Below are 27,333 nucleotides of genomic sequence, written 5' to 3' on the forward strand. Positions count from 1 at the left end.
TTCAGCAGCTGCTCTAATTCTGCCTTCAGACAACTCTGGGGTTGTGTTTATTGTAGAACTCCCTGTGTGTCTGAAACATTCCTTGTGTGGCTCTGCCTTGGGGAAGGGGAACCTCCTTGGTGGCACCTTGGCCTTGGCACACACTTGAGGAGGGTGTCTGTTTTCCATGGGGAAACTCAGCAGTTTTAGATTGCTAAAATCAAAGAAGGAAAACCCCTCTTTGCCTGAGTGCAGCCAGTTCTGTGAGCAAAGCAGGTCCCAGGGGAGTGAGGAGAGACAGGATGGGGCTGGGGAATGTGGAGCAAGGTTGTCCCCACTGGGTCAGACCTCAAGGCACAGCTTCTCTGAGCTGGCCAGACCTCCTTAGGAGAGACCCTGGACCAATATCCATCACTGAATGCTGCAATCATCTCTGCTCTAAAGAGAACAGGAATAAAACACACCTTTAAAATAGGAATACCTATTTCCTAGAAGCTCTTTGAACTATTTCTCCGTAAGTATTGTAGGAAACTTTCCTAAGAACGGAACAAGACCAGAGGGAAATCAAGGCACAGCCATGGTTTGTTAGGATTTGCTTGATCCTAATGAGCCCCGTGGTGCATTTGGAGCTGAGCCCTTGAACCTCAGGGCCTGAGAGGAGATTGCACAAACCTTTCCAGGAGCCCAAGTCAGAGGAAACACCCAAAGTGTCTCGAAGTAATAATGGGTCCCACTGAGGTCCATCCCCAACACAGGCTCCTCATGGACTCCTTGGAGGACAGAACTGGAGGCCAGGATTGCACAAAAACCTCGCAGAGACTCAGTGTGGGAAGGAAAATCCAAAGTAGCTGAAAAAGCCCTGAGTATCTCAAAGTATTGATGAGCCCCACTGAGTGTCAATGCAAAGCTCCCAAGGGACTCGTTAAAACAGATAATTGGGGCCAGGATTGCACAAACTTCTCAGAGACTCAGGGTGGGAAGGAAAAAGGAAAGTACCTTAAGAACCTGAAGTACCTTGAAGCATTAATGAGCCCCACTGAGTGTTGTTACTGACAAAGGCTCTCAAGGGACTAATTACAGCAGATAATTGGAGGCCAGGATTGCACAAAGCTCTCAGAGACTCCAAAGCAAAAGCCAAAGTCCTTTGAAAAAGCTGCAGTCCCTGGGAGCATGAAGGAGCCCCCAGGGCCATTCCTGAGCAAGGCTCCCCAGGGACTCCTTCCAGCAGATCCCTGAGGCCACTGGCATGTGGGCTAGGGGGGATGCTGAGGGCAGGCCAAGGGGGTGACAGTGGCCAGCCTTGCTGGGGCTGTGCCAGGAGGCCCCAGGGCCTCAGGACAAGGTGTCTCCTCACAGCCCTTGCTGGCACAGCATTGGCTGCTGTGGCCCAGGGCACCAAGCCTTGGCTTCTCTTTGTCCCCAGCTGTCATCAGTGCCTCCAGTTCTCTGCTCTGCCTGGGGCCTGGGGACACTTTCTCAGTCACATCCCTCAGTGGGACCCATTAAAAGTGAAAGAAACTTTGGAGTTGGATTCTGACTTGGAGTTCTTGAGAGCTTTCTTCCCCTCCCTGTCAGGGACTGATGTTCAGGGCCTCAGCACAAAGCCCCAAGAGGCTCATTAAAGTCCTGCTGCTGTGTCTGTGCTGCTGAGCTGGGCCGGGCTCCTGGCACAGAGGCAGCTCCTGGAAACCAAGAAGAGCTTCAAAAGCACATTTCTCTTGCTGAGCAGCTCTTCTGCCAGCCCAGCAGGGCTGGGGCACTGCCTGCAGCCACCCTGGGCACAGCCCAGAGGCACAGAGAGCTTCAATCAGTCAGGGCTGGGAAGGGGCTGAGAAGTGCCTGGGGCAGAATCCCTGCCAGCCCTTGGCACAGGAAGCCTCTGGCTGCAGGACAATGCAGCTGCAGCTCCTGGAGGCATCTCCTAAAGCTGGAACATGCCAGTGCCTACAGACTCTGTGAGTACATTCTCTGCCTGTCCCTTGTGCAGAGCAGCCAGGGGTGCCCAGGGCTGTCCTGCAGAGCAGGGTCCTGCAGCCCAGGGCGCTGTGCTGGGGCAGGGACTCTGCTGCCTGCCAGGGACAGCTCTCAGCCGGCCCGGGGAGCTGCTCCCAGCGCTGGGGAGAAGCTGTGGGGGGAAGGAGCCACCCTGAGCAGGGCAGGGGCTGCTGCTGAGAGGGGCTGTGTGGGGCAGGGCTGCTCCCAGCTCCAGTCCAGCCTGGGCACAGCTCCAGAGGACACTTCCCAAAAGAAGGTGAGACTGGAATTGCTGTAAAGATCAGGAGCTTTCCTGAGACTGTGTTCAATTTCTCTCTTTAAGCAGGGTGGGAAAGTTGAGATGATAGCAAAAAGATTTTTGCTTTTTATGCATTTTTAATATATTTTTAGATCTGTAAACTATTATCATGTAATTATAAAATTTTAATTCTTAATTAACTCTATTAAACTATTATTCTATAGTATAGTATAGTATAGTATAGTATACTATACTATACTATACTATACTATACTATACTATTATATTATATTATATTACATTTATATTATAATTAAGGACAACTATTATCCTTAATTAACTCTAATATGTTTCCTAACCTTACTCTTAGATTTTAGAACAATAATCTGATCTTCTAAATAGATTTCTGAAATACTGTATTGTCTTATCATCAGGGAGAGGAGCTACAAGAAGAACATTTTGTTTTGTAACCAGAATGTGAGCAGTCATAACAAAAACTGGGGCATAGAAACCCTTGGACCTACTCCAATGGGTTGACTCAGGGATGTGTAACTGGGGCAGCTGAATCTCCTATTGAATGTTTCTGTTAAATATCCTAATTAATCAACCTTAATAAATTGTTGAAATAAGGGGCCGGGTGCACCCCATCCCCACTGGGATACATGGAAGTTTCCAATAAAGGTCTGTTTTTTACTTTACTGTTCTAACACTGTTGCAAAGGTTTGGGGTTTTTTTCTCTTTTGATTATAGACAACGAAGGAGATGAGAGAAGCAGAAGAGGAATTGTAATCCCAGAATCACAGAACATTCTGAGTTGAAAGTGACACACCAGGAACAGCAAAGTAATGTTGGAACATTTACAGAGATGCCAGAATTGTAAGTTTGGGTGCTCAGTCTCTCTGCTGGGAGGCTCCTAAACAGCCTAAATGCACTTCTCTGATATTGCCATTGGTACCTGGGGCTCTCAGGGAGGCTCTGGCATCTGCAGCAGCTGAGTCAGGCCCTGCCCTTGGGATTGCTGCCAGGCAGGTGTGTCCATGGGAATGGGGTGTCCCAGCTTCCCTGTGACCTGTGGGGCTGTGGGCAAAGCAGTCCATGGCAAAGGGGAATGAGCTGAGCCCCCTCCCTGAGATCCCATCATGGGCACACCTGGGGATCTCCTTGCTGTGTCCTTCCAAGCTCTGAGCTGCCCTCCTGGCTGCAAATCTGTGCCAGAGCCTCTCGGAGTTCCCTGAATGTCCCACGGGGAAGGGCAGAGATGCCACAGCTGAGGAAATGCTGTTGGCTCTGCCAAGGGAGCCGTGAGTGTCCTTGGCAGAGGGGGATGCTGAGACCTTGCCCAGAGACCTTTAGAGAGGGTGAGACATTCAGGGATCCCTCTGCTCTGGGCAGGGTCTGGTTTATGCCAGGGTGACACAGAAGTGTGACTGTGCTCTGATTCCAGCCAAAGGTGCAAACCCAGGGCAGTTGGGAACAAGCCCATCCAGCCCCTCACCTTCCCTAAGCCACAGGGAATCCTTTGCCTCTCACATCTCTCAGTGGGAAATTCTGAGTGCAGCTGAAATGCTGGGGATTTCTGACCTCAGAGAACCAGGAATGGTTTGTGGGTAGGAAAACAATTTGTAAAACCAACTCCTGCTATACTTTAGAAGTGTGTGCAGATGGCAACAAGCCTTCCTGCATTACGAGTGATGCCCTTGACAAATCCTGAATTTCCAGCCTTTTCCCTCTCCTGCATGGCCACAAACCCAGGGCAGCAGGGCAGGGATGGCTCCTGGAGAGTCCCCAGGCACAGGCCTGGCTGCTCCTGGCACACTCAGACAGCACAGGTGGAGCTCAGTCTGGGACCTGGGTGAAGTTTACCCAGAGCAGGAACAAGGCTGGGTGAATCCCAGCCTCTCCTGATTTGTCGCTGCTCTTTTTCTTCATGAACAGGTCCCCATGTGCAGCCATAGCAAATGTCCAACAACAGCTCCATCAGCCGCTTCCTCCTGCTGGCATTGGCAGACACGCGGCAGCTGCAGCTCCTGCACTTCTGCCTCTTCCTGGGCATCTCCCTGGCTGCCCTCCTGGGCAACGGCCTCATCATCAGCGCCGTAGCCTGCAGCCACCACCTGCACAGCCCCATGTTCTTCTTCCTGCTCAACCTGGCCCTCACTGACCTGGGCTGCATCTGCACCACTGTGCCCAAAGCCATGCACAATTCCCTCTGGGACACCAGAGACATCTCCTACACAGGATGCACTGCACAGCTCTTTTTCTTTCTCTTCTTCATCTCAGCAGAATTTTATCTCCTGACCATCATGTGCTACGACCGCTACGTGTCCATCTGCAAACCCCTGCACTACGGGACCCTCCTGGGCAGCAGAGCTTGTGCCCACATGGCAGCAGCTGCCTGGGCCAGTGGCTTTCTCAATGCTCTCATGCAAACAGCCAATACATTTTCCCTGCCCCTGTGCCATGGCAATGTCCTGGGCCAGTTCTTCTGTGAAATCCCTCAGATCCTCAAGCTCTCCTGCTCCAAATCCTATCCCAGGGAACTTGGGCTCATTGCTGTTAGTGCATGTTTAGCACTTGGCTGTTTTGTGTTCACTGTTTTCTCCTATGTGCAGATCTTCAGGGCTGTGCTGAGGATCCCCTCTGAGCAGGAACGGCACAAAGCCTTTTCCACCTGCCTCCCTCACCTGGCTGTGGTCTCTCTGTTCCTCAGCACTGCCATATTTGCTCATCTGAAGCCCCCCTCCATCTCCTCCCCATCCCTGGATCTGGCAGTGTCAGTTCTGTACTCAGTGGTGCCTCCAGTCCTGAACCCCCTCATCTACAGCCTGAGGAACCAGGAGCTCAAGGCTGCAGTGTGGAGAATGATGACTGGATGGTTTCAGAAACATTAAACTGCTGGACAATTTCTGCAAATCACTTGTAATAAAAGTCAACTTTGATACTTCTTGTTTTAATTTTGGAGGTTCTTTTTCTTCATTTTACTTTCTAATATTGTGTACAATAAAATGTTACTATTTGTGCCATTTCTCATTTTGTTTCTCCCTCCACCTTCCTTGTGGCCACAGACTATGTCCATGAGGGCCTGTGCTCTTGGTGGCTTTCAATGAACTAAAGGATCTCCCAGCAAAGTTTTCTCCAGAGATGCCCCTTTTGTTCCCTTCTCTGGAGCTGCAGCAGCAGTGTCTGTGTGCAGAGCTGGGGGCAGATCAGTGCTGGCACAGCAGCTGTGCCCAGGAGCAGCAGCACTTGGTGTTGCCAGTGCTGCTCCCGTGCCACTGCCACGCTGCCCTCCAGGCCCTGGTGTTGCTGCAGGGCCTGAGTGCTCTCGGGGCCGGGCACAGCCCTGGGGGTGGCAGTGCCGGGGCTGCAGCAGGGACAGGCCATGGGCACTGCTGGGGCAGCGCTGACGCCTCAGGGCAGGGCCTGGGGGCTCCAGGCTCCTTGCCCAGGCTCTCTCAAGAACACGGCCAGGCCAAAGCTCAGCACAGAAAACCCCCGTGAGCAGCCCCAGGCTGGCCGTGGGCAGGCTGGGGGCAAACAGCATGGCTGGGGCTCTGCAAGGTCCCTGGGGGAGATGGGAAGGAGCAGCAGAGCAGGGGCTGATCCATCCCCACTGCGCTGGACACCCCAGGGCAGCGTCCCAGAGCGTCCTCATGGAGCTGCCAACAACATCCCCCCTGTGCAGCCCTGGCCTCTCCCCCAGCTCAGAGAGGTGCTGCATCCTTGTAGGCACATGTCATGAATAAAATCTCTCAAGAAATCCACCCCGGATAAAATACTGTATTTAGTTAGGTACAGTTAATGTTCTTATCCCATTTGTAAACCTTGTACCCCTTGTTTACTCTGATGGTTATTAGTAATGTTAATTACTTACCACTTTCTGAAGTGTTTTAAAGGTTCTTATGAGACACTCCTGTACCCTTTCCCTTACTTCCCTGCTACCTTGTAACAGAGCTGCTCCCATGGGGGCTAAATCCAGCTAACAAAAGCAACCCATTAGAAAGGTATGCCACAAAATGAGGCAACTCCCATGGATGCTGTGCCACACTAGAACAAAGAAACACCCAGGAAGCTGTGTAACCGAGTAATATGCAGACTAAGGCATGCAGGACACCAAAACAATGAGCTAACAGAGGAATAAAAGGACAAGAAAACATATTAGAGCAAGCTATGATGCAAGATCATCTCCCTGCATCACCTAAACCTGCTTAGAAACCATCTTCCTGCATCACCATGACCTAAGAGGTCTGGAAAGGACTGACAGCCCTAGACAGCAAACCAGAACGACAGGTCCCTGACTACTCTCATGAGGATGGAAGCCCCAGCTCTGCAGTGTGTGCTGCAAAGCTGAATTGTGTCTCCTCCTTGGAGCTGACAGTGTGGGAATGGCCGTGGTGCAAACAACCCCTTGGGCCCCCCCACCCCAAGAGCTGAATCCTAATAAAGGCATCAAACAGGAGTTTTGTCTCCTGGCCAATTTCTTTCAATTACCATGTGCTGCACGGGCCGTGGCCGAGGGGGCCTGGACCCACCCGGAGCTCCTCCCGGAGCCCAGCGGACTCCAGCTCAGCGGGGGCCGCAGCGGGGCACGGCTTAGGCTCGGCAAGGTGTGAGCAGCCGTGGTCCGGCCCAGCCTCAGCCGGGGTCCCGCAGCCTCCCGTCCCCACCCGGTCACTGCTGGGGCCCGCCCGGCCCCGCCAGGCCGAGCCTGTGCGATTCAGCCCTTCTGGGACACAGGGCCAGAAAGACTTCAGCCCTGAAGCAGCAGGCTTTGAGTTCAAGCCTTGGGAAGCACTTGCCAAAGGCTTGATGGCAATTCATACGTTCATCAAGTCACCCCACTGAAAGTTATGTTTCTAGAATCTTCCCTTATCTCTCCCCCGACTGGTTGCAATTCGTCGCAGTATTTTGCATCTTTCTAACCCCAGTCTGTGTCTGGACCCATGCCCTCAGACTGCGCCCTCACACCTCCCCTAGATATTGTTGTGTCTGCCCCTAGGCCTGGTCTTTGCACTTTGCTCCTGTGCTGCGCAGGCTTTATGGGCCTCATCCCTACTTGATTTTCCTGTTCCAGTTGGTTTTGGGGACTCCAGCGAACCCGCTCCTTTAATTTCCTCCTCAGTTGCCCGGGTGTCAGGGGACCCTGAAGCTTTAAGGATTGTTGCGGCCACTGTCAGCACGACTGCAAGGGCTGCAGTGCAGCGGGGCCCGGCCCGACCGGCAGCCGGGTACCTCCTCAAAGGTGGAAGCAAGAGAGAGATTTCCCTGGCTTGCCTGTCTGCAAAATGTCAATATCACAGAGGTGGATGCAGCTTTTTAAATGCTTTAATAGGTAGTCAATTCCCACAGCTAGCCAGCTCTTGGATTTTGCTTGGCACAGGGGCAGCTCTCGCTTAGCAGCTCCTCTCAGTAAAATCATTTCCATGGGGGGCTTCTTCCCTGCTCACCAAATAGCAATTCATGCAAAAGCAGCACAAACTGTTCTTCCTGTCCTCCTATCTTTGCCAGAGAGTGCCTTTCAAAGGGATAATAATTGGGAGGGAGGGGGTTTACATTTTCCATTGCAAAGGAGCCTCCTGCCTCCCTTAGCAGGCCCCTGTCTTTCAAACGAAGACACACACGGTCTCCTTTTGCACCTTCACTTGGCCCCAGCCACTCCTGATCATTTGAAGGAGCGGCTCAGAAGAAGGGGCTGCAATCCCCCAAGGCCTGGGCTGCTCCAGGCCGCTCCTGGTGCCTTGGGCTGTTGAAGAGGTGCCGGGGTGGCCTTTGTGACACAGGCATGGGGTGCCGGGGTGGCCTTTGTGACACAGGCACGGGGTGCCGGGGTGGCCTTTGTGACACAGGCACAGGGTGCCGGGGTGGCCTTTGTGACACAGGCACGGGGTGCTGGGGTGGCCTTTGTGACACAGGCATGGGGTGCCAGGGTGGCCTTTGTGACACAGGCATGGGGTGCTGGGGTGGCCTTTGTGACACAGGCACGGGGTGCCGGGGTGGCCTTTGTGACACAGGCACGGGGTGCTGGGGTGGCCTTTGTGACACAGGCACGGGGTGCTGGGGTGGCCTTTGTGACACAGGCACGGGGTGCCGGGGTGCCCTTTGTGACACAGGCACGGTGTGTCAGGGGCCGTGGTGACGCGGGACCTTGCGGTGCCCAAAGTCCATTGTGACATGGCAGAGCCCCGCCCCGGCTGGGGGGTATATAAAGAGCTTGTGGGGCCTGGGTCAGTCCCAGGACAGTGGCTGTGTCCAGGTACCTGTGTGCGCCAGAGGACTGCAGGCACGGAGGAGGAGAAGGCGATGCCCAAGTCCCAGCCCCCCAGGCCCTGGCCTGGCTCACAGAGAGCCCAGGCCTTGAGGGAGCAGCAGGAGGAGGCTGAGAGGGCAAGCAGAGGAGGAGAGGAGCCGTGGAGTCCTGCGCTGAGGAAGAGCCAGAGCTCTGCCGAGGAGAAATGAACAAGTTCCAGCAAGGGACTCCAGGGGAAGCCTGCACTGAGCCACAGCTGTCCCCAGGAGAAGCCCAGAGCTGCCAGGAGCTCTCTGAGTGGGATGAAGGCCTTGAGCAAGAGCTGGTCCAAGTATGGGGGAGCTACTGGCATTTGCGGGACTGGGATGAGGGCAGGGAGCAAGAGCCCTCCCCAGTTGTCTCCGAGTGGGGCGAGTGCAGGGAGCAGGAGCCGTGGCAGGCGGACAGCGATCACTGTCAGGAATTCTCAGATTGGGAAGAATCTCCTGAACAGCGGCTGTCCCCAGGAGAAGGCACGAGCCGCCGGGCACTCTTGGACTGGGAAGCTTGCCGCAAGCAAGAGCTGTGCCAGGATGGCCAGGAGGTGACTGGAGGCAAAGCAAAGAGAAAATCCTCCAGGTCCAGCTGGGATGATGACAGTGATGGAGAGCTGGCTCAGGACAGCAGGGGATACTGCGACATCCTGTGCAGCCAGCTCAAGGCCTGGCAGCGGGAGGACGATGACTGGGATGAGGTGAGCGTCCTGGAGCTGCACGAGGAAGGAGAAGAGGCCAGGCAGCAGAGACTGGCAGATTTAGCCCAAGAGGGAATCCTGCTGCCTGTCCCTCGAGAAGCTTGGGTGGAGTGCCAGGAGCCCGAGCTGTGCCCACAAGAGCAACTCTGTGCCAGGCCTGGCCCTCTGGCAGCCCAAGCCACGGTGGAAGATGTCTCTTCTCCTGGGCAGCCACTTCCCCACAGGAAAGGCCGCTCGCTCTTGAGGCACGGGCTGCGGGCGCTGCGGGGGCTGCGGGGGCTGCAGGGGCTGTTCCACTGCCCCTGCCTGGCGGCACAGCCACAGGATCAGCGCCCGCTGGCAGCAGCGCCAGGCTGCAGATGGCGGCTGCCCCGCGGCCTGCCCGGCGCCCTGAGGGAGCCACACGGGCTGCCCCGGCCTGCGCTGGCCCTGCGGGCCGAGTCGGCCCCGGCCGCTCTGCAGCACCCCCGGGGCGGCTCCCCGAGGGCACATGGCAGCCCAAAGTGGCACCCAAAGGGGGACCCTCGCTGCCGGGGCTCAGCGCCGCATCCCGGCCCATCGTCCGGCCGGGAAGGCACCTGGAAAGTCATCGGCTCCCAGTGGCAGCCTGGCACCGCCAGCGGCACCCCTGCACCGGGTCCCCGAGGGCCACAGCCACACGGCTCTTGGCCCTTTGCAGGGACACTGGCTCCAGCTCCTCCCTGCTGGACTCCAAGGCCATTTCCTCTCCTCCGGAAAGGACTCCATGCTAATCCTGTGGCACTTTGGCCATGAAGAATGGACATAGACAGGAGGTGTCGCTCCCAGGACACGACGGCAGCCTGCTGGACTGCAACACACACAATTCTAACAAAAGAAAAGAAAGCTGTGTTTAGGAAGTAGTAGTAGGAAAGAAAAAAACCCCAAACCCCGCCCCCCCCCCCCCCCCCCAAAACCTGCATAAGACCCTCCAGAAACCAAAAAATGATAAAGAATAAGAATAGGAATATTAGGAAGAAGAGGTAGAAGCTGAAGTAGATGAAGACGTAGTAGTACTTAAAACACGGAAAATTAAGAATAAGAATAAAATGTTGGAGTCTGGAGTACAGAGTGTGTGCCCTTGTTTCTGATACTTAGTTATAAGATCCAGTTATAAGTTCCCCCAGGCAGGGCAGGTCCCTGGGTGCTGCCCCTGGCCCAGATAGTTTTCAGATGGGAAAAACTATCAGAAGTAAGGTTTTAGAAGACAAAATGTCTTCTCTGCTGAAGAGTGAAAGACAATCTGTGATGCCTGCTGCTTTTGTGATACTTTCTTTCGGTTTCCCCCAGTAGTGCAGCTGCAGACTGGGCACGCTGGATCATCAATATCTGACACTCACACTCCCTTCACTCTTGACTACTTGCTTAAAGCTCCTCTCTTATTATGTGTGCTGGACCCCAGCCTCAGCCAGGGCAGTAAATGGCAGCAGTTTCACATCAGGATGTGGTGACAGCAGTGCCTGCAAACACTCTGCTGTAGCACTGGCAGCGTGGGCTCCCTCCTGAAGGACGAGATGGATCTTCCCCAGCCCCGACAGACAGAGTCCCCTCTTTGCTACCTGCCCCTGATCCTGAGCCCAGAGATGCTGTCTGCCAGCACGTGTGAGAGCTGGTTCTCTGAGGAGATCAGAGGATGTGAGAGCCTGGCAATTTCATCCCAGAGAAGTAAATCCTCGGTGAAAGAGGCTGCTGGCATTACAATATTCTCAGTGCTAATTACCAGAAATCTAGTTTCCAAATCTTTTCACTTTTAAGATACCACTGCAGCAATCAGGCTGAAGTGGGATAATTAAACGAAGCACTGTCTCCTCTCCCCTCCTCCCCCCATCACTCTGCAGCCCTGTCTGTCATTTCCCAGCACGGAATGGCTGAGATGTGGGAGGCTGATAGGAAAGCTCAGTATGTAAAATGCTGAGTGCATTTTACAGGAGGTGTGGCTTCAGCACAGCTTCCTCACTAGGAAAGAGCCACAAGGAGCCCTGGCTGCTCCTGTGGATGGTTTATCACTGAGCTGAGTCCAGTCAAAAGTCGGTGAAAAAGATGTAGGCAAAGAAAGAGAAGAAGGAATGAGAATATTTTCCCCTTTTCCCAAAGCAAGAACAGGCAAAATCTCGCTCTCCTTTTGAAACCCACAGGTTGTGAATCCAGTTTTGGCAGCTGTGATAAATGTCCTGAAGCATCCAAATACTTGGGGTATAAGGAAAGGATTACTGCTTGTCAGAAGTTGTCTATCTTTTGAATATTCTGCCCAAAGCAGCAAAAAATTGAGTAACAACTTGGTACTGATAGCTCTTCATTAAGATACAGCAACCTCAGCCATTGCCTTAGTCCACAGTCTTCTCTCTGTCTCCACGGCTTAATAAAACAACTTTAAATGTTGCAGTTTTGGTCTTAAACCAAAACTTCCACATTGTCATGGTTTTAAAGCAGTAACTAAAAAATTACTAGAAAACTTCCTTATTTCTTGCTGTGAGATATGGATTAGAGCAAGAGCAAAATAGGCTTAAAACTTAAAAGGAAATAAAGGAAGTTTATTAACAAAACTACAAGAATAAGAACACCAGAATAAACTTCCAGAAAACCCTTTTATCCCCCACTACCCACCATTCCCTTGTTCACATGACAACATAGAGACAAAAAACTTTGGAACTTTGGTGTTTAAAACAGTCCCAATTCCTGCTAGAGTCTTTTCATCAGTCTTCGTAGAGAAACAGAAGCCTTCTTCTGCTAATCTACGGAGTTTCTCACAAGAAAACTATTTCTGTTATAGCTTTCTATTTCTCTGATGTCAGCTGCCTGGAAATCTGTCATCAGTTCACTCCTCCCATTTCACATCACTCTGAGGTGTGTTATGGGTCAAATGAGTCTAGGGATGTCATTTTTAAGGATTCAAAGGCAAAAGTTCTCTTCATGGGGTTTTGTGAGCCTCCCTGGAAACAGAAGTTTTCTCTTTGCCTCTCAAAAGGCCACAGATCTTCAACTATTACTTCTCTCCCTCTGTTTCAGCATCTCACAGCATCACAACCACTTCACTATTTGCTCAAAATACACACTTTGAACACTCCATTCCTCCCCATATACTCTGTCATGAATTAAAGGAGTTTTTTTCAGAACATTATTGTCCATCTCCATAGCTTCAACAGAAAAATATTTCAGCTTAATTAAAGCATCTCTTTACTCTCTCTTCCCCATCTAAAACTTAACACTTTTCTTCACTGTCTTTGATGGTTTTATGATGTCTTCTTCATGTTATCTCTCTCTTTCTCCTCCTTCTCTCTCTCTGGGAAAAAGGAGTAATCTGTCAGTCTCATCCAGGTAGTAAAAGAGTTAAAGTCTTGGAAAGCTGCAGATGTTCATGGTGTCAGGTTTCAGTTCAGCAGCAGAAACTGCAAACCAAGCCAGGCCGGCTCCATTTCTCACCCCACACCCTCTGTGGCCTTGTCCAGCCTGGAGTGGGGTGGGGAGGCTGAGACAGAGCCCTGTGACCTCGTCAGAAGCCGGAAACCAAAGAGAACAAAAGAACCCTGGCTTTACATCTTAAGGTGGTGTTCACAAGTTGATCTCACTTCTCAGTGGTTAAAACCACCGCCAATTCTCAGAAATGACCAATAATTGGTCAGAGGAAAAACTCTTATCAGCCTCTCCCAGCTTCAACTTCCTCCCAGCTCCCAAAGCTATCTTAAAGGTAAAATCACCCCAGGACAACTGTGCATCTCAATGCCCAGTTCCTGTAACTCTCCCCCTCTCTCGGAACCTTCCTTAACAATCCAACAGAAAAATTCTCCGGACCTTGCATCTCAGTACTCAGCTCTCATAAAATCTACTCAGACTTTTCCTCCCTTCTCGGAAACTTAGTTAAAAAACCAACAGAAAATATGAATATGCAACAAACTTCAGAAGAAAGAAAAAACTGAGACTGCACAGCCTCAAGCTGTAAAAACTGTATCAAAACTCATCTCTCCAAAAGACAGGCGGTGAACTTGGGGGAATCAGTGTGACAGAGGCTGGTTCAAAGTTCACCCAGCGCCGATCCTGAGCTCAAAGCTGATTGTGATTGTAGTTGTTTTCATAATTTGATTTTGCAAATTTTTCAATAAAATTGTTATTGATAAATTTGGCTGAATTTCATTTATTACAGTGTACATGCACCTCAGCTGGGCTACTGATTTCACCCCTACCTCAGGCTCACCACCCTTGGGGCTGCTTCCAGACAGCCCAGCTGCATCCCCTTCCCCCTTCAAACCTAGTTTAAAGCCCTCTCAGTGAGTTCTGCCACTTCATAAGATAAAATTCTTCTACCCTTAAGAGAGATGCAGCCCATCCAGTTCCAGCAGGCCGGGTGCCAGAAAAGTTGCCCCATGATCAGAGAACCCAGAATTCTGCCGATGACACCAACCCTTGAGCCACTTGTTGATAATGTGGGCTCCCCTATTCCTTTCACTTCTTTTCTGCCACCAAAGGGACTGAGGAAAAGTCTACCTGTGCTCCTGCTCCATCAACCACTCAGCCAGTGCCCTGAAGTCCCTTTGAATTGCCCTGGCACTCCTCTTTTCAGTCTCATCTCTGCCAGCCTGGAGTAGCAGCAGTGGATAATAACCAGAGGGCTGGATCAGCCCAGGAAGTCTCTCAGTGATGCCCCGTAGCCGAGTCCCAGGGAGGCAGCAGACCTCCCTGTGGGATGGCTCCAGTCAGCATGAGGGGCCCTCTGTTCCCCTCAGAAGGGAGTCACCCACTACAACCACCTTTTTTTTTCTTTTTAATAAGCTTTGTAACAAAAAGCCAGGCACTGGTAGATGGTAAAATTCTGATTTATAAATATTTTTTCCCATTTTTTATTGTTTTTTTCCCTTTTCACTCCAATAGCATCACAAGTATTGAGAATGAAAAAAGGCCACAGTCCATCATCATTTTCACCATTTTACAGATGTTTCTAAGAATATTCAGGAATGAGGATGGGCAAAAACAGCACTGCAGGAGCAGGAGTTGACTTCCAGTCCCATCAGAAAGGAAAAGGGGATCTTCCTGGAAAAAAATCCAATAATATTTTTAAAAAGCCCTAAAAAGTTCCCAAATAAAATAAAAAATTTGGGCCCTCCCAGGCCCTGGTAGCCTGCTGGGCTGGATTTTCTCCTATTCCACCTCCAAATTATTCTTTCCTAGTGGATTTGTCTGGAATTTTGTCCCTGCTTTTCCCTATTTTTCCTTCTTAAAAATCCTTTTTCCCCCAGTTCCTTTCTTCTTGTTTCCACTATGTTTCCCTCATTTCCAGTGCTGTATGGGATTTTTTTGGATCTGGACTGTGTCCTGCCTCTCTCCCCACCTTCCGGACCCCTAAATCCCAAAAGAGAATAACCCAAAAAACCTCGGAAGACTGAATCAGTACACGTGGCATTGTACTGTCATTGGAGTGTTCCTAGAAAAACGGGCAGAAATTTGGGATGAACATTCCCTCTCCAGTAGATCCATCAATACCTGCAATGCAGAAGTGGAAAAAGCTGCTAAAATTGGGATTTTGCCTTTCCAGGAGGGTTTTTGAACCTGGCTTTATTCATTAACCTTTCAACATGCACAACCGAGGACGGAACACGGCAGGGCCTTAGACACAACTTTGGTCCCTGACACACACAGGCTCCTTGTCCCACTACTGGCCTTCAGTAACACCTTGAACTCCACAATGCTGTGGAGCCGGGCCTTCAGCACAGGGACCTTTCCAGCCTGATCTGCGCTCCTTCCTCTGCGTCTCTGCACAAAACACGGCGCAGGAGAGAACGGCAGGAGGGGCCTGTGTGTCACAGCGCTCTGGATTTGTGACCCTTCAGCTCCACACAGAAGCAGGTCAAGTGAAAAAGCCAAACTGTTTATTGATGGGATGCAAAGGGATGAGCAGAGGGACAAAAAAGGGGATGGGGAGTGTCTGAGGGCTGGAAGGAGGGAGCTACCAAAAGGGAGGGAAAGTGGGGGGAAAAAGAAGGGATGGGCAGTGTCTGAGGGCTGCAGGGACAGAGCTATCTACAGGCAGGGGGAGAGGGCTGAAGCCACGTGAGCTTCCCACAGGCTCTGCTGTGCAAGTCATCAGCTGTGCCTGGAGCTCAGCTGGTCTCTTCTGGTCTCAGCGTAGTCTCATCTTCCATGGCATCTTAAATGAAGACTGGTTCTCCTAAGCCAGCAGACAAGCGTAGCTCTGCAGCTCTTTTAGAGAATATCTCTTGAAGATCTGTGTTTGTCTGAGAAGGGTTGTCATCTCTCCTCAGGGCTTGAAGTGCTGGAAGAGAGGGGTACAAAGCCACGATCAGAGCCCAGATCTGTGGGAATCCTAGGAGAAAGTCCTGCCAGGGCCATCCCAGCCTGCTCTTACTGTGGCCACAGGAGTTAAGGGGCCAACAGGACCACCTGCAAGGTACTGGTCACGAATCTCTCCCAACTACATCCCCACCCAAATCTCTCGCCCTGCATCCCTGAAATCTCTCTGTGATATTCCCACACCACCAAGGTGTCCACACAGAGAGAGAAGCCCTCTGAAGCCGTGGCACGGATTACAGCTCCCTGCCCGGGCATTTCAGATCCCCCAGTGCCAGCCCCTCACTGCCCACTGCCCTCACTCACCCTCGATGAGGGCCTGCAGCTCTTTCTTCTGCCCCCTCAGGAGCCGCCCGGCTATCCCTGGGAACACAGAGCCTGTCAGGGCCCCGGCGGCACAGCTCCCTGCCAGCGGCGCTGCCAGCCCTGGGGCCACACGGCCTCCCGCCCCGGCAGGGCTCAGCCCGGGCCCTTGCCGCATCCTGACTCAGCCCAAGGGCACGGCTGCCAGAGGCCGGCAGCAGCAGCCCCGAGGGCAGCCGGGGCTCCAGGGCGCCGGGCCCGGGTGCCGCTGCCGGGGCAGCAGCCGGGGCCGGGGTCGAGCTGCGGCGGGGCGGGGAGGGAGCCCGGGTTCGTGGCTCACCGATGAACCTGATGGCCGCCGCTCGCAGGGGCTCCTGTGGGCTGTCCAGGTACGGCAGGGCCCGGCGCAGCTGCTCGGCCGCTCGGTTCCTGTCCTGTGCCAGCTGCAGAGAGCGGCAGGAGGGAAGGGTTGGTGCGGGCTCTGCCCCTCGGCCGGGCACTGCCTGCGGCCAGCCCCGGCCTCCCGTGCCCGCCCAGCCCTGAGGCCCGGCCAGCAGCCGCTGGCGCCGGGCTCTGGAGGGGGCAGAGGGCCGGCTGCTGCCCGGGGAGCCGCGGTGCCGCCCCTGCCCGCAGCCCCAGTGTGGGGCTCCATTGGCACCCGGCTCGGGGCCACAGGAGCCTGGAGAAGAAGCCGTGCGGCCCAGGGAAGGGAGCAGCGTGTGGGGCGCAGGCTGGTGCCCCTGGGTGCAGCACCGGGCAGGGGCCACAGCTGCCAGCCCCACACACTGAGCACCGGGACCAGGGGGCTTCTCAAATTTGAGCTAATCCAGGCTGCCCTTACCAGACACTCAGCAAACTTTGATAGCTGCTCCTTCCTAATCAGCTGCTTCAGATTCCTCCTCTTGAGGAACTCGGCCACACGAAGCAGCGTTTCCCGAGAGGCCTGGAGAGCAGCAAAGATGCAGAGATGGCACTGCAGCCCAGGGCACAGGACTCTTGTCTGGGTGACAGGGCCCCGAGGAAGCCGCAGCCTGGGAGGTTTCAGGACAGGAGGAAGCCGATGCCCCTCCCAGGGATGCACCAGCATCACACAAAACCTGACCTTTGCCACATGCTGGTTCTCATCATGGCAGTGGATGAAGAGTGGAAGCAGGCTCTGGTTCAAAATCTTCTCCAGGGGCTTCTTTCCCTCATCCACTACCAAGTCCATCGCCTTGAAGAAGAGATCAAGGGAGAGCAACTGCACATGGCTGTGGTCCTGGAGGAAAAGAAGAGAAAAAGACCTTAATTACCAATTCCCCCAGGCTCACCTGGGCAAAGGCCCAGAAATCTGTAAGATACAAAGTTTCTGGGCAGCAGCCAATGCCCGTGTCTGGGGGCACAGAGCCTTACATGGTCAAAGAGCAGCAGGAGTGCCTGAGCCAGCTTTGGGGCAGTGGTGCTGCATATCATGATGTCTTTATTCTTGAGAATACTGATGAACACACGGAGGGCCATGCCAACTACATCTCCATCTGCATCACCCAGCAGCTCCTGAAGGCTTCGAGACAGGCTGCACATTCTTATGGCCTGTGTGGAACACAAGGCTGTGCTGGGAAGCCTGAACGGCTGCAGTGCCAAGACCGCCCTGGCACTGCAACCCCACCCTGCTGCTGCTGGGCCCAGAGGCCAAAGGCCTGTCCCAAAGCACTCAGGCAGGTGAGGCAGGAGAGCTGGGAGCAGCTGCCTCAGCTCCTGAAGCCCAGCCAGCCCAAGGGGCTGCTTTGCCCAGCACAGCTTCAGCCGCTGCCCTGTCCTCACCATCGAGGGTTCCCTGCTGAGCACCACGAGGCCTCTGAGCGCCAGGCGACGCCTCTGCCTGCACTCACTCTGCAGGTGCCTTGATGTGATCTCAAGGACACTGTCACCGTGTTTAGTCAAGTCCAAGCACTCGAGGACCTGAAAGGCACAGGGCAGTGACAGGGGAGCCGGCTGGCAGAAGCCTGGAACTGCGCAGGGCTGGGCCCAGGCAGCAGCACAGGGCGCGGGCACCGTCCCAGGCAGCTGTGGCTATGCAAGGGGACAGGGCTGGCAGGCAGCTCAGCGAGGTAGTGCTGGCCATTGGGCTCACCTCCACAAGGAATGCCAGGAAGGACACATCACAGCATGGCTCCTCCCTTCTGAGTGACTTGAGCAGGTCGAGTGCAATATGGGAACAGAAGGGGATCAAGCCACGGAGCATCTCCCTGTCGGGGGGAAAACAGCACCAAGACCCTGATGGTGGGGGGGCGGGGGGACAAAACTCTCCCAGGAAAGAATCACAGAGATCTGGCCTTTCCCCACAATCCCTGGAGGGACCATGGGTGCTTTGGGAAGTGGCTCCTTTTGGGCACCCTCCTCTCAGCCTTTTCCAGTCTGCTTAGCCATCCCTCAGTGACGAGGCCCTCTGGCCAGGACCACAGGGACTGTGTGACACACCCCAGGCACAGGGCACAGATTTCAGAGGCAGTTGGGAGAAGTGAGGCTCACCTAGCCAGCAGACCCACGGCATAGTGCTGGGTGTCAGCACAGAGCAGCGTGTCCCAGCCACGCTTGCGTCCCATTTCCATGACCACACTCTCACACCGCAGTCGGCAGAGCAGAGATTTCATGGCCTGCACTGCAAACCTGTGTGCAGAGCAAAGCCCAGGTCACACTGAGTGCACTGGTGTCAGCCACAAGGGCATGGGAAGGACAGGAGGACTGGCACCTGTTGGGGCTGCTGGGAAGGCGGTGTTGCTCCCGGCATGCTTTCCAGAAGCTGTCAACTTCCACTGGTGGCATCTGCTGGGTGGTGATGACAACATGGAACAGCAGAGCCACAAACAGACGGGCGGAATAAAGGATCATCGCCTCGCAGCACTGTGGCATCTGGACAATCACCCAGAGCACCAGAGTTGCCTGCAAAAGAAGCACACCAAGGCAGTGCTCAGTGCCGAGGTGTCCATGGGGCAGGGCCTGAGGGGAGACACAGGGGGAGCAGCGGGCCTGGTGCCCCCTGAGCCTGCCCCTAGCCCAGGTTTCAGCCCAGCGCCTTAGGCAGGGAGAAGACGGAGAGCTCCTGGGGAAGCAAGCTCCAGGTGATCAAAGGCCATGTGCATAAACTCACACTTAAGGGAAAAACGTCCTTGTTGTCTCCATCAGAGGTGCAGGTGCTGCAAAGGGGCCAGTTCTCCATCACACAGAGCAGTGTTGGCAGCACTTTCTCTACTGTTGGTCCTGACGAGGCTATGGTTTGCCACATCATGGCAGCAGCTCTGTGGGATCAGAGCTCTGTGTCAGGGGTGTCTCAGTCACAGAGCCATGCCCTGTGTAGCTGTGGGGACCCAGGTGACAGAGCCCTGGTGCCCTGAGGGGCAGGGAGGGAGCACTGGCAGCAGCCTCAGGAAACAGAGGGGCCCGAGGCTCCTGGACCTCTCTGTCTGTTGGGCAGAGCCCATTGGACAGGCTGTGCAGGGCCATGGGCCCTAAAGGCTGGTGAGCCCTGAGCTCTCAAGGCACGTGGGCCCCATACCTGTCACACGATGGGGCACAGTGCAGGAGGGCCAGCACCACATCAGCAGGGTGTTCTTCAGCCAGCCTTATAATGTCAATTTGCTGCCTGACATCCACAGTGACACGGGACACCAGACTCTGGTGAATGTTCCTCACAGTAGCTGGCACCTGGAGGAGGCATGGGGAAGACATGGAGTGCTGTCCAAGGCAGCAACTTCCCCAGCTTCCCCCAAGAAGTGCTTCCCTTCCTGTCATGCTCTGCTGGCCTCAAAGGCTGAGGGGGCCCTGTGGATGTGGCGTGAGGGGGCACAGGATCGTGGGAGACCTCCAGTTCCAGTACCTGACTGGGTACCTGCTGCTCAGAAGAAGCAGCTCTCTTCTCAACAACGTCAGAAGAAACACAAGGGTCCTTGAAATAATCCCATATGAGCTCTTGGCTTATAGTGGGAGTGGGTGTCCTGTTGGCCTTTGCGATGCCCTGAGTCCCTCCGGTGTCATCATTTTGAATGCCCTCAGTCCCTGCCATGTCAGCCTTTGCCCTGTCAAACTCCACTGCAGCGTCAGACTCTTGTGAGTGCTCAGCTGAATCCGGGCTGACATCAGGCTCTGCCTGGAGCTCGGTCAGCCTGCAGTCAGGCTCAGCTGCGCCCTCAGTTGCTGCTGTGGTGTTCCTTCTACGCCGAATGCGCAGGAATTTGCGGAACCTCTGTGCAGAATGAACAAAGGACAGGGAAGAGAGGCATGTTCCATGGAGTGCTCCAAGCTCCACTGCTGGGCTGAGCAGTGCCAGCAGGCCCAGCCCAGGTGGGGATGGCTGCAGGTACCTGCGCTGCTCTTCGGAAGCGGCCACGGGCAGGCTCCTGCTCTTGTGTCTTTTCCATGGCTGCATCTGGCAAAGAGCAGCCAGAGCTGAGGGGCTGCAGGAGAGGCTGGAGAACACAGCCCAGCCCTGCACTCCCCAGGCAGGGACAGCCCTGGGATGGCTCAGGGGATGGAGCAGGGCCACTGCCAGGGGTCAGCCCCAGCCCCTATTCTGTCTTGTCCTTCGGCATGTCCACATGGGATGGGACGGGATGGGACGGGACGGGACGGGACGGGACGGGATGGGATGGGATGGGATGGGATGGGATGGGATGGGATGGGGCAGGGCCCAGCTGACTGCAGCCATCAGCCCTGTGGCCCAGTTCTGCCACTCACCATCCTGCAGTGGCTGGAACTTCTTTGGCTCTTCCGGCTGTTGTGCTAGGGCAGTTCCAGGGTCTGTCTTTCTTTTCCCCCTGAACACTTTGAAGACGCTGAGGAATATGCCCGCCATTACACAATCTTGCCTTGAAGGCACCTTAAAGAGAGATGCCGTGGGAAATCTCTGAGTCAACAAGTCCTGCAGTTGTGCCTTGAAGGCACCTGCGAGAGAGAAGCCCCAGGAAGGCTATAGGACAGCAAGTCCTGCAGTATGGTCTCGAGGGCTCCTGCCACAATGACTGGAGACTCCTCGTAAATGACTGTGGTCACCAGGTCCCACAGTCTCACCTTGAGGACAGAGGCCAGAAGGATGGGAGATGCCTCAGAAAAGCTCCAGGTCCAAGTACCGGAGTCTGGCCTTGAAGGCACCTGCAAAAGAAAAGTCTTGGGAAGGCCACGGGCCAGCAAGTCCCGCAGTCTTGCCCCGCAGGCACCTGCAAAAGAAAAGCCTCGGGAAAGCCACGGGCCACCAAGGCCCGCAGTCTTGCCACGAGGTCACCTGTACAAGTAAAGACTTGGAAAAGCTCTGGGTCAGACACAAACGAGTGCGCTGTGTGGGGGCTCCTCACAGCACCGCTCTGCCGCGTCCTGTCCCGTCGCATGCACTGGGCACTGTGGCATGGCCCTGTCACCACCAGCTCCTATGTCACCACATGTGACAAAGGGCCCTCTGACACCCTGTCCCTTTCCATCCCATGGTGACCATGTGTCACAAAGGGCCCTTGCACACACTGCCACCTGCCCTTGGGCTGCCCCCATCCCCCCCAAAGTGGCCCAGGTTGGAAGGAATCCCTTGCCCAAAGTGTCTAAGACAGCCCAACAGGATCTTTAGGAACGCCTCAAACCATCAGCAAACACTGCCCTGCTCTGCAGGCTCAGGGCAGCAGAAGGAGCCCCCAGGGCTGCCGACGCAGCCGCAGCAGGAAGGGCACGGGGCCTTGCACAGAATCTGCACAGGGGCCTGGCAGCACTGAAATCAGCAGGTGTGGCAGTGTCCCCACCAAGGCAGACCTGCCACCCCAGCAGAGCCCTGGCAGTGCTGGTGCCCTTCTCCTGCCCCAGAGCCCTGTGCTCCTGGGGGGTTTCTGTGCCAGAGGGCAGCCAAAGCCCCATGCACTGGGGGATGGGCTCCTTCCTGCAGGGGCTGTTGGCAGGAGCTCCTGGAGCTACTGCTGGCAATGCTTAGTCTTGGTCAGATTAATTACATGTGGGAATTATTTTCCCATTGATGTCATTTCCTGCAGCTATAAAACATCTTTGTGGGGAAGGCAGAGAAGGATCTGGCATTTAAGAATCCTCAATTCATGAGAGTTTCCCCATTGCTCAACTCAAGAATTTCCTACAAGTTGCAGACTTCAACAATTAATTGGAATGGCCAGAGAATGTGAAAGAGTTGCAAGTTTGCTTCCCATCTCAAAGCAGCAAGTCCTTTGCCTTAACATCATCCATTGAGTCACTTTACAAAATATAACACTACACAGAGGCTAAAAAAAGGCCATTCTTTCGTTTGCAAACCTTTGCTTTTCTATGGAGGGATGATAATATCCTAATTCTCTGAAAAATTAAAGCTCTCAAGGAATGAAAGTTCACTCAGTATTACAAAAGTAGTCCAAACGATTGAGTAGATTGCAAAAAGGCTAATCCTCCCCCTGGTACAGATATCTAGGTGGCCAATAAATTACAGCTCTCCCCTCTTCTTTTTTTGCATGAGAAGCAGGACCACTAACAGGAAAAGTCACAGATATTCCTTATGTCCTCCATAACCAAAGCTGAGCCAAACCATGGATGCTCCTGTCAAACTGACTCAAATTCCAGCCTAGACCTCTCACTTCCAGACAACTTCTTCCCCAACACACCCACCAACACCAATGCTCCCAAAACACGCTCACGGAACTCCTCAACACCCCAGCAGGACCCTCAACTGTTCCCATCCCACCACAGAGCTTTCCCACCCTCCAGCAGACCCCCTGGTTCCCTGCACATGCCATGGGATGGCACTCAGCAGGATCTGCCCCAAGGCCTTCCACAGTAGCAAGCTCAGGCTGCCAGGCCACTGGTTCCTGGATCATCCTTCCCACTGACCCTTCCTGTGCACAGCTGTTACATTTACACATTTGGGCCAGCTTGGACTTCTCCCCCTAACCAGGATTGCTGGGAAAGGATGGAGAGCAGCCTGGCAAGCTCTTTCTCCAGCTCCCTCTTTACTCTTGGGGCAGCTAGAACATTCCACAGGAAAGCAACTGGTGCCACAAGGAGTGGGCGACCTCAGGGGAGATCACTCAGGACTGCTAAATCCTGAGGGAGCACCGCTGGGTTTGACCTTTGGGTACCTGCACAAACGTCAAGTCAGCTGCCTTAGTTTCCAGGACAGCTCTGTGTTGGCCAGCATCCTGACGTGGATGCAGGACTGCTGCGAGGCACTGCTGGGACCCAGCAGGACAGGACTGGCTGTCTTATTTACATGTTGAAAATGAGTTACATCATATTTAGCTAGAAATTTAGTGATCCCTGAATTTGATGAGGAGCTGGGCCATTATAAGCTAAGAATTTTTTTTCTTTAATTCTGTATTTTAGCTGTTTTGTAGCGTTTAATTTTGTCTCAATACAGCAAAGTAGAGGCCCTTCTTTTGGTTTGGATTCTTTAGGGAATTGTTTCCCATCTGAAAGGAAGACTCTGTGAAGGGAGTGGTTGTCCAGGGGCAAAATACAGGTCATGAAGAAACAAGACGTGGCTGAGACCTCTTACATCCCACACTAAGGAGTCAGCCAAAGGAAAGGAGCATTTGGGAGTCATGCCTGGGGGAGGAGGGACAGGTGGTGGGGTTGTGGCTGTCTCTTAGCTGGGGGACACGGCTCAAAGGGCAAATGGTTGAGGTTTTGGTGTTGGACTGCTGCTGCCCCGAGGAACCACTGCTATTGCACAACTTTTCCATCACTGTGTCTGTTTACTGTGGGTGAGCCTCTGCTCACAAGTGTAGCCATGCAACTGGGTCCTTTCAATACCCAATCACTCTGGGAGGGATCCTCACCATCTGCTTGGGTGCTCAGGGGAAAACCAGGACCCCAACCCCCTTTGAAAGGGAGCATCTCATGGCTGCTTGTGGGAGCCCAGCAGCTGCTGCTGTTGCCAGGGCATTACACAGGTGACAGCCAGGGGACACCCAAAACAATCCCCCCCTCCACCTTCTTTCTCCTTCCAGGCTTGCCCAGCCCCTGCTGTTTCTGCTGCTGATCCGGATTTTTATTCCACTTTTAGCTCCACATCTCTGGGTCTGCCCAGCCCCATGCTGCTCCTGCCGCAGCTTTGGGCTCATTGCTAAACTCTTTGCCACCCCAGGCCTGCACTCCTCTGCTGTTCCAGCCCGGCCCCTCGAGGCTCCTGCTATCGTCTATTTCACCAACTTTATATCGCCACACATTCAGGTGCCAAAATGAGTGTAGTGGGTCGACCCTGGCTGGGTGCCAGGTGCCCACTCTGTCGCTCTGTCACTCTCTTTCCCACTGGGACAGGGAAGAGGATAGGACGGAGAACGGCCAGCGGGGTGAGATAAAGCACTTTTATTACAGTAAAATAAAGAAATAAGCAGAGATCTGTGTCTGCGTGGGCTGAAGAGTTCCCGCCCCGTGGCTGAGGGGACCGGCGGGGCGGGGCCGCCCGCGCCTGGGCGGGAAGCGCCCCCTGCGGCCGGGAGCGGCGGCGGCGGCGGCGGCTGCGCAGTGGGGACGCGCCCGCCCCTCCCGGGTCCCTCAGGGAGCGCCCACGTCCCCTCAGCGGCCCTCGGGTACCTTCAGGGACCGGCGTGTCTGCTCAGCCACACGCGGCATGCCCGTCTCCCCCTCAAGTGATGCCCACGTTCCCTCAGTGACTCCGATGTACCCTGAGAGACTCGACAGACACCCAGCTCTGCACAGTGACCCCCATGTCACCTCAGTGCAATCCTGAGCACCTGCCACCCTCAGTGACCCTCATGGCCCCAGGGTGGCATGCAGGGCACCTTCATGCCTTTCAGAGACCTTCATGACACCTCAGCAACACGCGGGGCATCCGCCTTCCCTCAGCGATGCATGAGGCACTTATGTCAGGAAAATTAACCCACGAACGCCAGAGGTTTATATCCAAAAAGAAGACACAGGAGTCTTGTTACTTTATTTGAATAAAGGGAAAGGCCATGGGGCATTCCCCTGGGGTCTCTCAAACTTTTAGTGGATGCAGACTCCTTTTTTTCCTAATTTTCTGGCTGCATTTCCCACTCTCTTTACCCATTGGTGGAGGTATTTGAGAGGTACAGGCTTCCCAAATCACCTAATACAGACCCCCTTCTAATGTATACCCCCCATTTTTCTTATCCTATGGATCTGATGGTTCCACGCATTGCTTCTTCCATCTCTCAGTTCCTAGCTTTTCCCACAGTTTGTTTGTAAAGAGAAATCTCTCCCATTCCTTTCAACTGGATACCTCTTCTGAGAACCTAGTATCAGCTCAGTGACTCACATGTTCCCACAGCATCACTTGCAGCACCCGCCTTTCCCTCAGTAACCCACATGTCCCGTCAGCAAATCCAGGGGCACCAGCCATCCCCTCAGTAACTCACTCACCCTGAGTACAGCCCCAGGGGCCAGCAGCAGGCAGAAAGCCACAGGGGGAGGGGAAAAAGCTCTGCCCTGCTTACAGTGTGGGCTGAGGGCCAGGAGAGCTGCATGAGGGCTGGGAGACTGCATTTCCACCCTGAGGTTTTGGAGACAGGAGCTTTCACCCTCCTTATAGGGCTGCCCCTCTCTCCAGACAGCCAAAGGAGCACAATGGCAAAAGGCCAGCAACAGCAAAGCAGAGACCCAGCCCTGCACACAGGGAGGTCGCCCAGCACAAACCAGCCGTGGCACCCTGAAGTTGCCCACCACACTCTCATGTATCTCTGCCCTGGGAATGCCAGGAATATGCTTTGCCCAGAGGGCCTTACTGTGGCTCCTCTTGGGCTCAAAGTTGCTGCCCCTCTCACTCACTCGTGCCTAAAGTCACAGAGCTTGGTGTCCCCCACTGCAAGAGGAACAAGACTCAACACCCAGGCAGTTGAGCTCACAGCCTAGGGCTGATGGGCTCCAATCCCGAGGACAGGGAGGGCACACGCCCAGCCCCGCAGCTCTCTAATGCCAGGACCAGGGTTACACACCTGATTACAGGGGGCCTCCTTCTAATCATCTGCTGAGAGAAATTCCTGGAAAGCACCAGAGAAGACGAGTTTCAGGAACAAGGCGGGTGCCTGGGGGCAGCTTATGGCCTCTGACATCCAGCTCCTCAGGGCTTCCCACAACCCCGGCCCCTTAGGATCTGCCCCAGCAACCCAGGCAGCAACACACGGGCAGGAGGACACAGATGGTGCTTCCTGGATGGGACAGGGCTTGTGGCTTCAGTACAACCACCAAAGGCCAAGGGGCTTCTGGCCATCCTCCCCACACCACTGCACGCCTGGGAAGCTTGCTGAGCACGACCACCCTTTTCCCTCTCTTCCCCTATGCCCTGTGCACCATGGGCAGCAAAAGAAAGCTCCTGGGAGTCTGTCCATTGTAACATATCCTATATTTACATCCTAAAGAAAATAAAAAAGAATAACAATCTTTAATGTAGTAAATTAAAGGGCCAGGAGACCTTCGGCTCCCTTTAACAAACCTTTATTAGAGAGAACTGGGCCCAGAGGTGGGGGCTTGGGGTGCGCGCCGCCGCTGCTACCCGTAGTCGACGTCAAGGAGGAGGACCACGCAGGCCTGTCGTCATCCACTGTCAGCAGGACCGGAGCCTCTATCCTCGCCAGGATCACCCAGAGACTCTGTCTTAAGCTCAAAGGTCTAGGGGTGTCTTCCCTCTCAAGTCCTGCCCAGGTCATGGCAACCAGCTTGATGGACTGAGATTGGCGCACCCAGTCTCCCCAGGTCCCCGCTGCCTCCACAGTGGGGTCCTCCAGATGTTCCCTGAGCGTGGCTCGTTGTCCAGGACTGTCTTTGCTCCCAGGTGGTAATATGATTTTAATATGCACCCGTGTGCAAGTCTTTATGGGAAATGGGGAAATTCATCCTGGGCAGCAGCGGCTAAATTGCCTGACGGGTTGGAAGAGAATAAGGGATGGGGATACAAATGCAAGGATAAAACAAGTACGAACTCCTTAACAGTGAACCCTTTTGGGATTTACAACACCAAAACCCCTTATCCAGGGACCTAAACTGGGATTGAAACAGGAACTTATAATTTGAACATTGGGATTTTTATTTATAGCAATATCCCCCCTCTTTTAATTTGACCAGGCATCAGCCTGTGTCAATTTGTTAGTTCAGGCTCCTGGTAGTGAAATTTCTTTAGTCTTTGGTATTGGTCATATACCCTTTTTGCTTCTTTCAGCTCTGAACTTTCTAACATTAGGATCTTAGTTTTTCCCTTCTCTTGGGTTATTTCTAATGAGTTGTAGATCGTCCTGCTAGACTGTATTACTGAGGTAATTATTCTGATCAAACACAGGATGACGCAGGGAAGAAACAACAGTCCTGCTAGTCCCGCTATACCAATGAATGCCACCTTTTTCCACCAGCCCTTAAAGGACCAGAAACTATCCCACCAATCAGTATTCAGGATCGGCGTCCATTCTTGGTTCCCTACGTAGGAGATTTTTCTGATCTCTTTAGAAATGTTCCAGATTACTTCACTTTTATCATCTATTTCTAGGCAGCATTCAGAGGTGTTGAACTTCCCACAGATTCCCCCCTCATCAGCGAGAAGGTAAT

General features: G+C 53.9%; 3 protein-coding genes and 1 long non-coding RNA gene across 4 annotated transcripts in view; 1 reads left to right on the plus strand and 3 right to left on the minus strand.

Annotated features, from left to right (window-relative positions):
• Positions 1-27,333, minus strand: part of LOC147647078 (uncharacterized) — an 813,449-nt gene that overhangs the window by 541,188 nt on the left and 244,928 nt on the right. The window lies entirely within an intron of this gene.
• LOC147647100 (uncharacterized) lies at positions 5,204-10,543 on the plus strand. Its single transcript, XM_086872380.1, has 3 exons — positions 5,204-8,007; positions 8,139-9,695; positions 10,501-10,543. Exons 2-3 carry the CDS (start codon positions 8,665-8,667, stop codon positions 10,541-10,543), a joined length of 1,074 nt encoding a protein of 357 aa, XP_086728506.1. The 5' UTR covers positions 5,204-8,007; positions 8,139-8,664.
• Positions 16,152-17,744, minus strand: LOC147647101 (uncharacterized; the record flags this gene model as incomplete). The annotated part of the gene is made up of 5 exons (XM_086872381.1): positions 17,611-17,744; positions 17,203-17,379; positions 16,913-17,068; positions 16,652-16,753; positions 16,152-16,253 (listed from the first exon to the last, which is right to left on the minus strand). Coding segments are annotated over exons 1-5 (540 nt in total), but the record flags the coding sequence as incomplete, so codon positions are not given.
• Positions 18,315-21,084, minus strand: LOC147647102 (maestro heat-like repeat-containing protein family member 6). The gene is made up of 8 exons (XM_086872382.1): positions 20,854-21,084; positions 20,521-20,662; positions 20,148-20,212; positions 19,676-20,029; positions 19,343-19,491; positions 18,938-19,085; positions 18,539-18,729; positions 18,315-18,456 (listed from the first exon to the last, which is right to left on the minus strand). Exons 2-8 carry the CDS (start codon positions 20,636-20,638, stop codon positions 18,315-18,317), a joined length of 1,167 nt encoding a protein of 388 aa, XP_086728508.1. The 5' UTR covers positions 20,639-20,662; positions 20,854-21,084.

The sequence above is a fragment of the Cyanistes caeruleus genome, unplaced genomic scaffold, assembly GCF_971803275.1.
Source record: "Cyanistes caeruleus unplaced genomic scaffold, bCyaCae1.hap1.1 HAP1_SCAFFOLD_65, whole genome shotgun sequence".
In the NCBI taxonomy this organism is placed as follows: Eukaryota; Metazoa; Chordata; class Aves; order Passeriformes; family Paridae; genus Cyanistes; species Cyanistes caeruleus.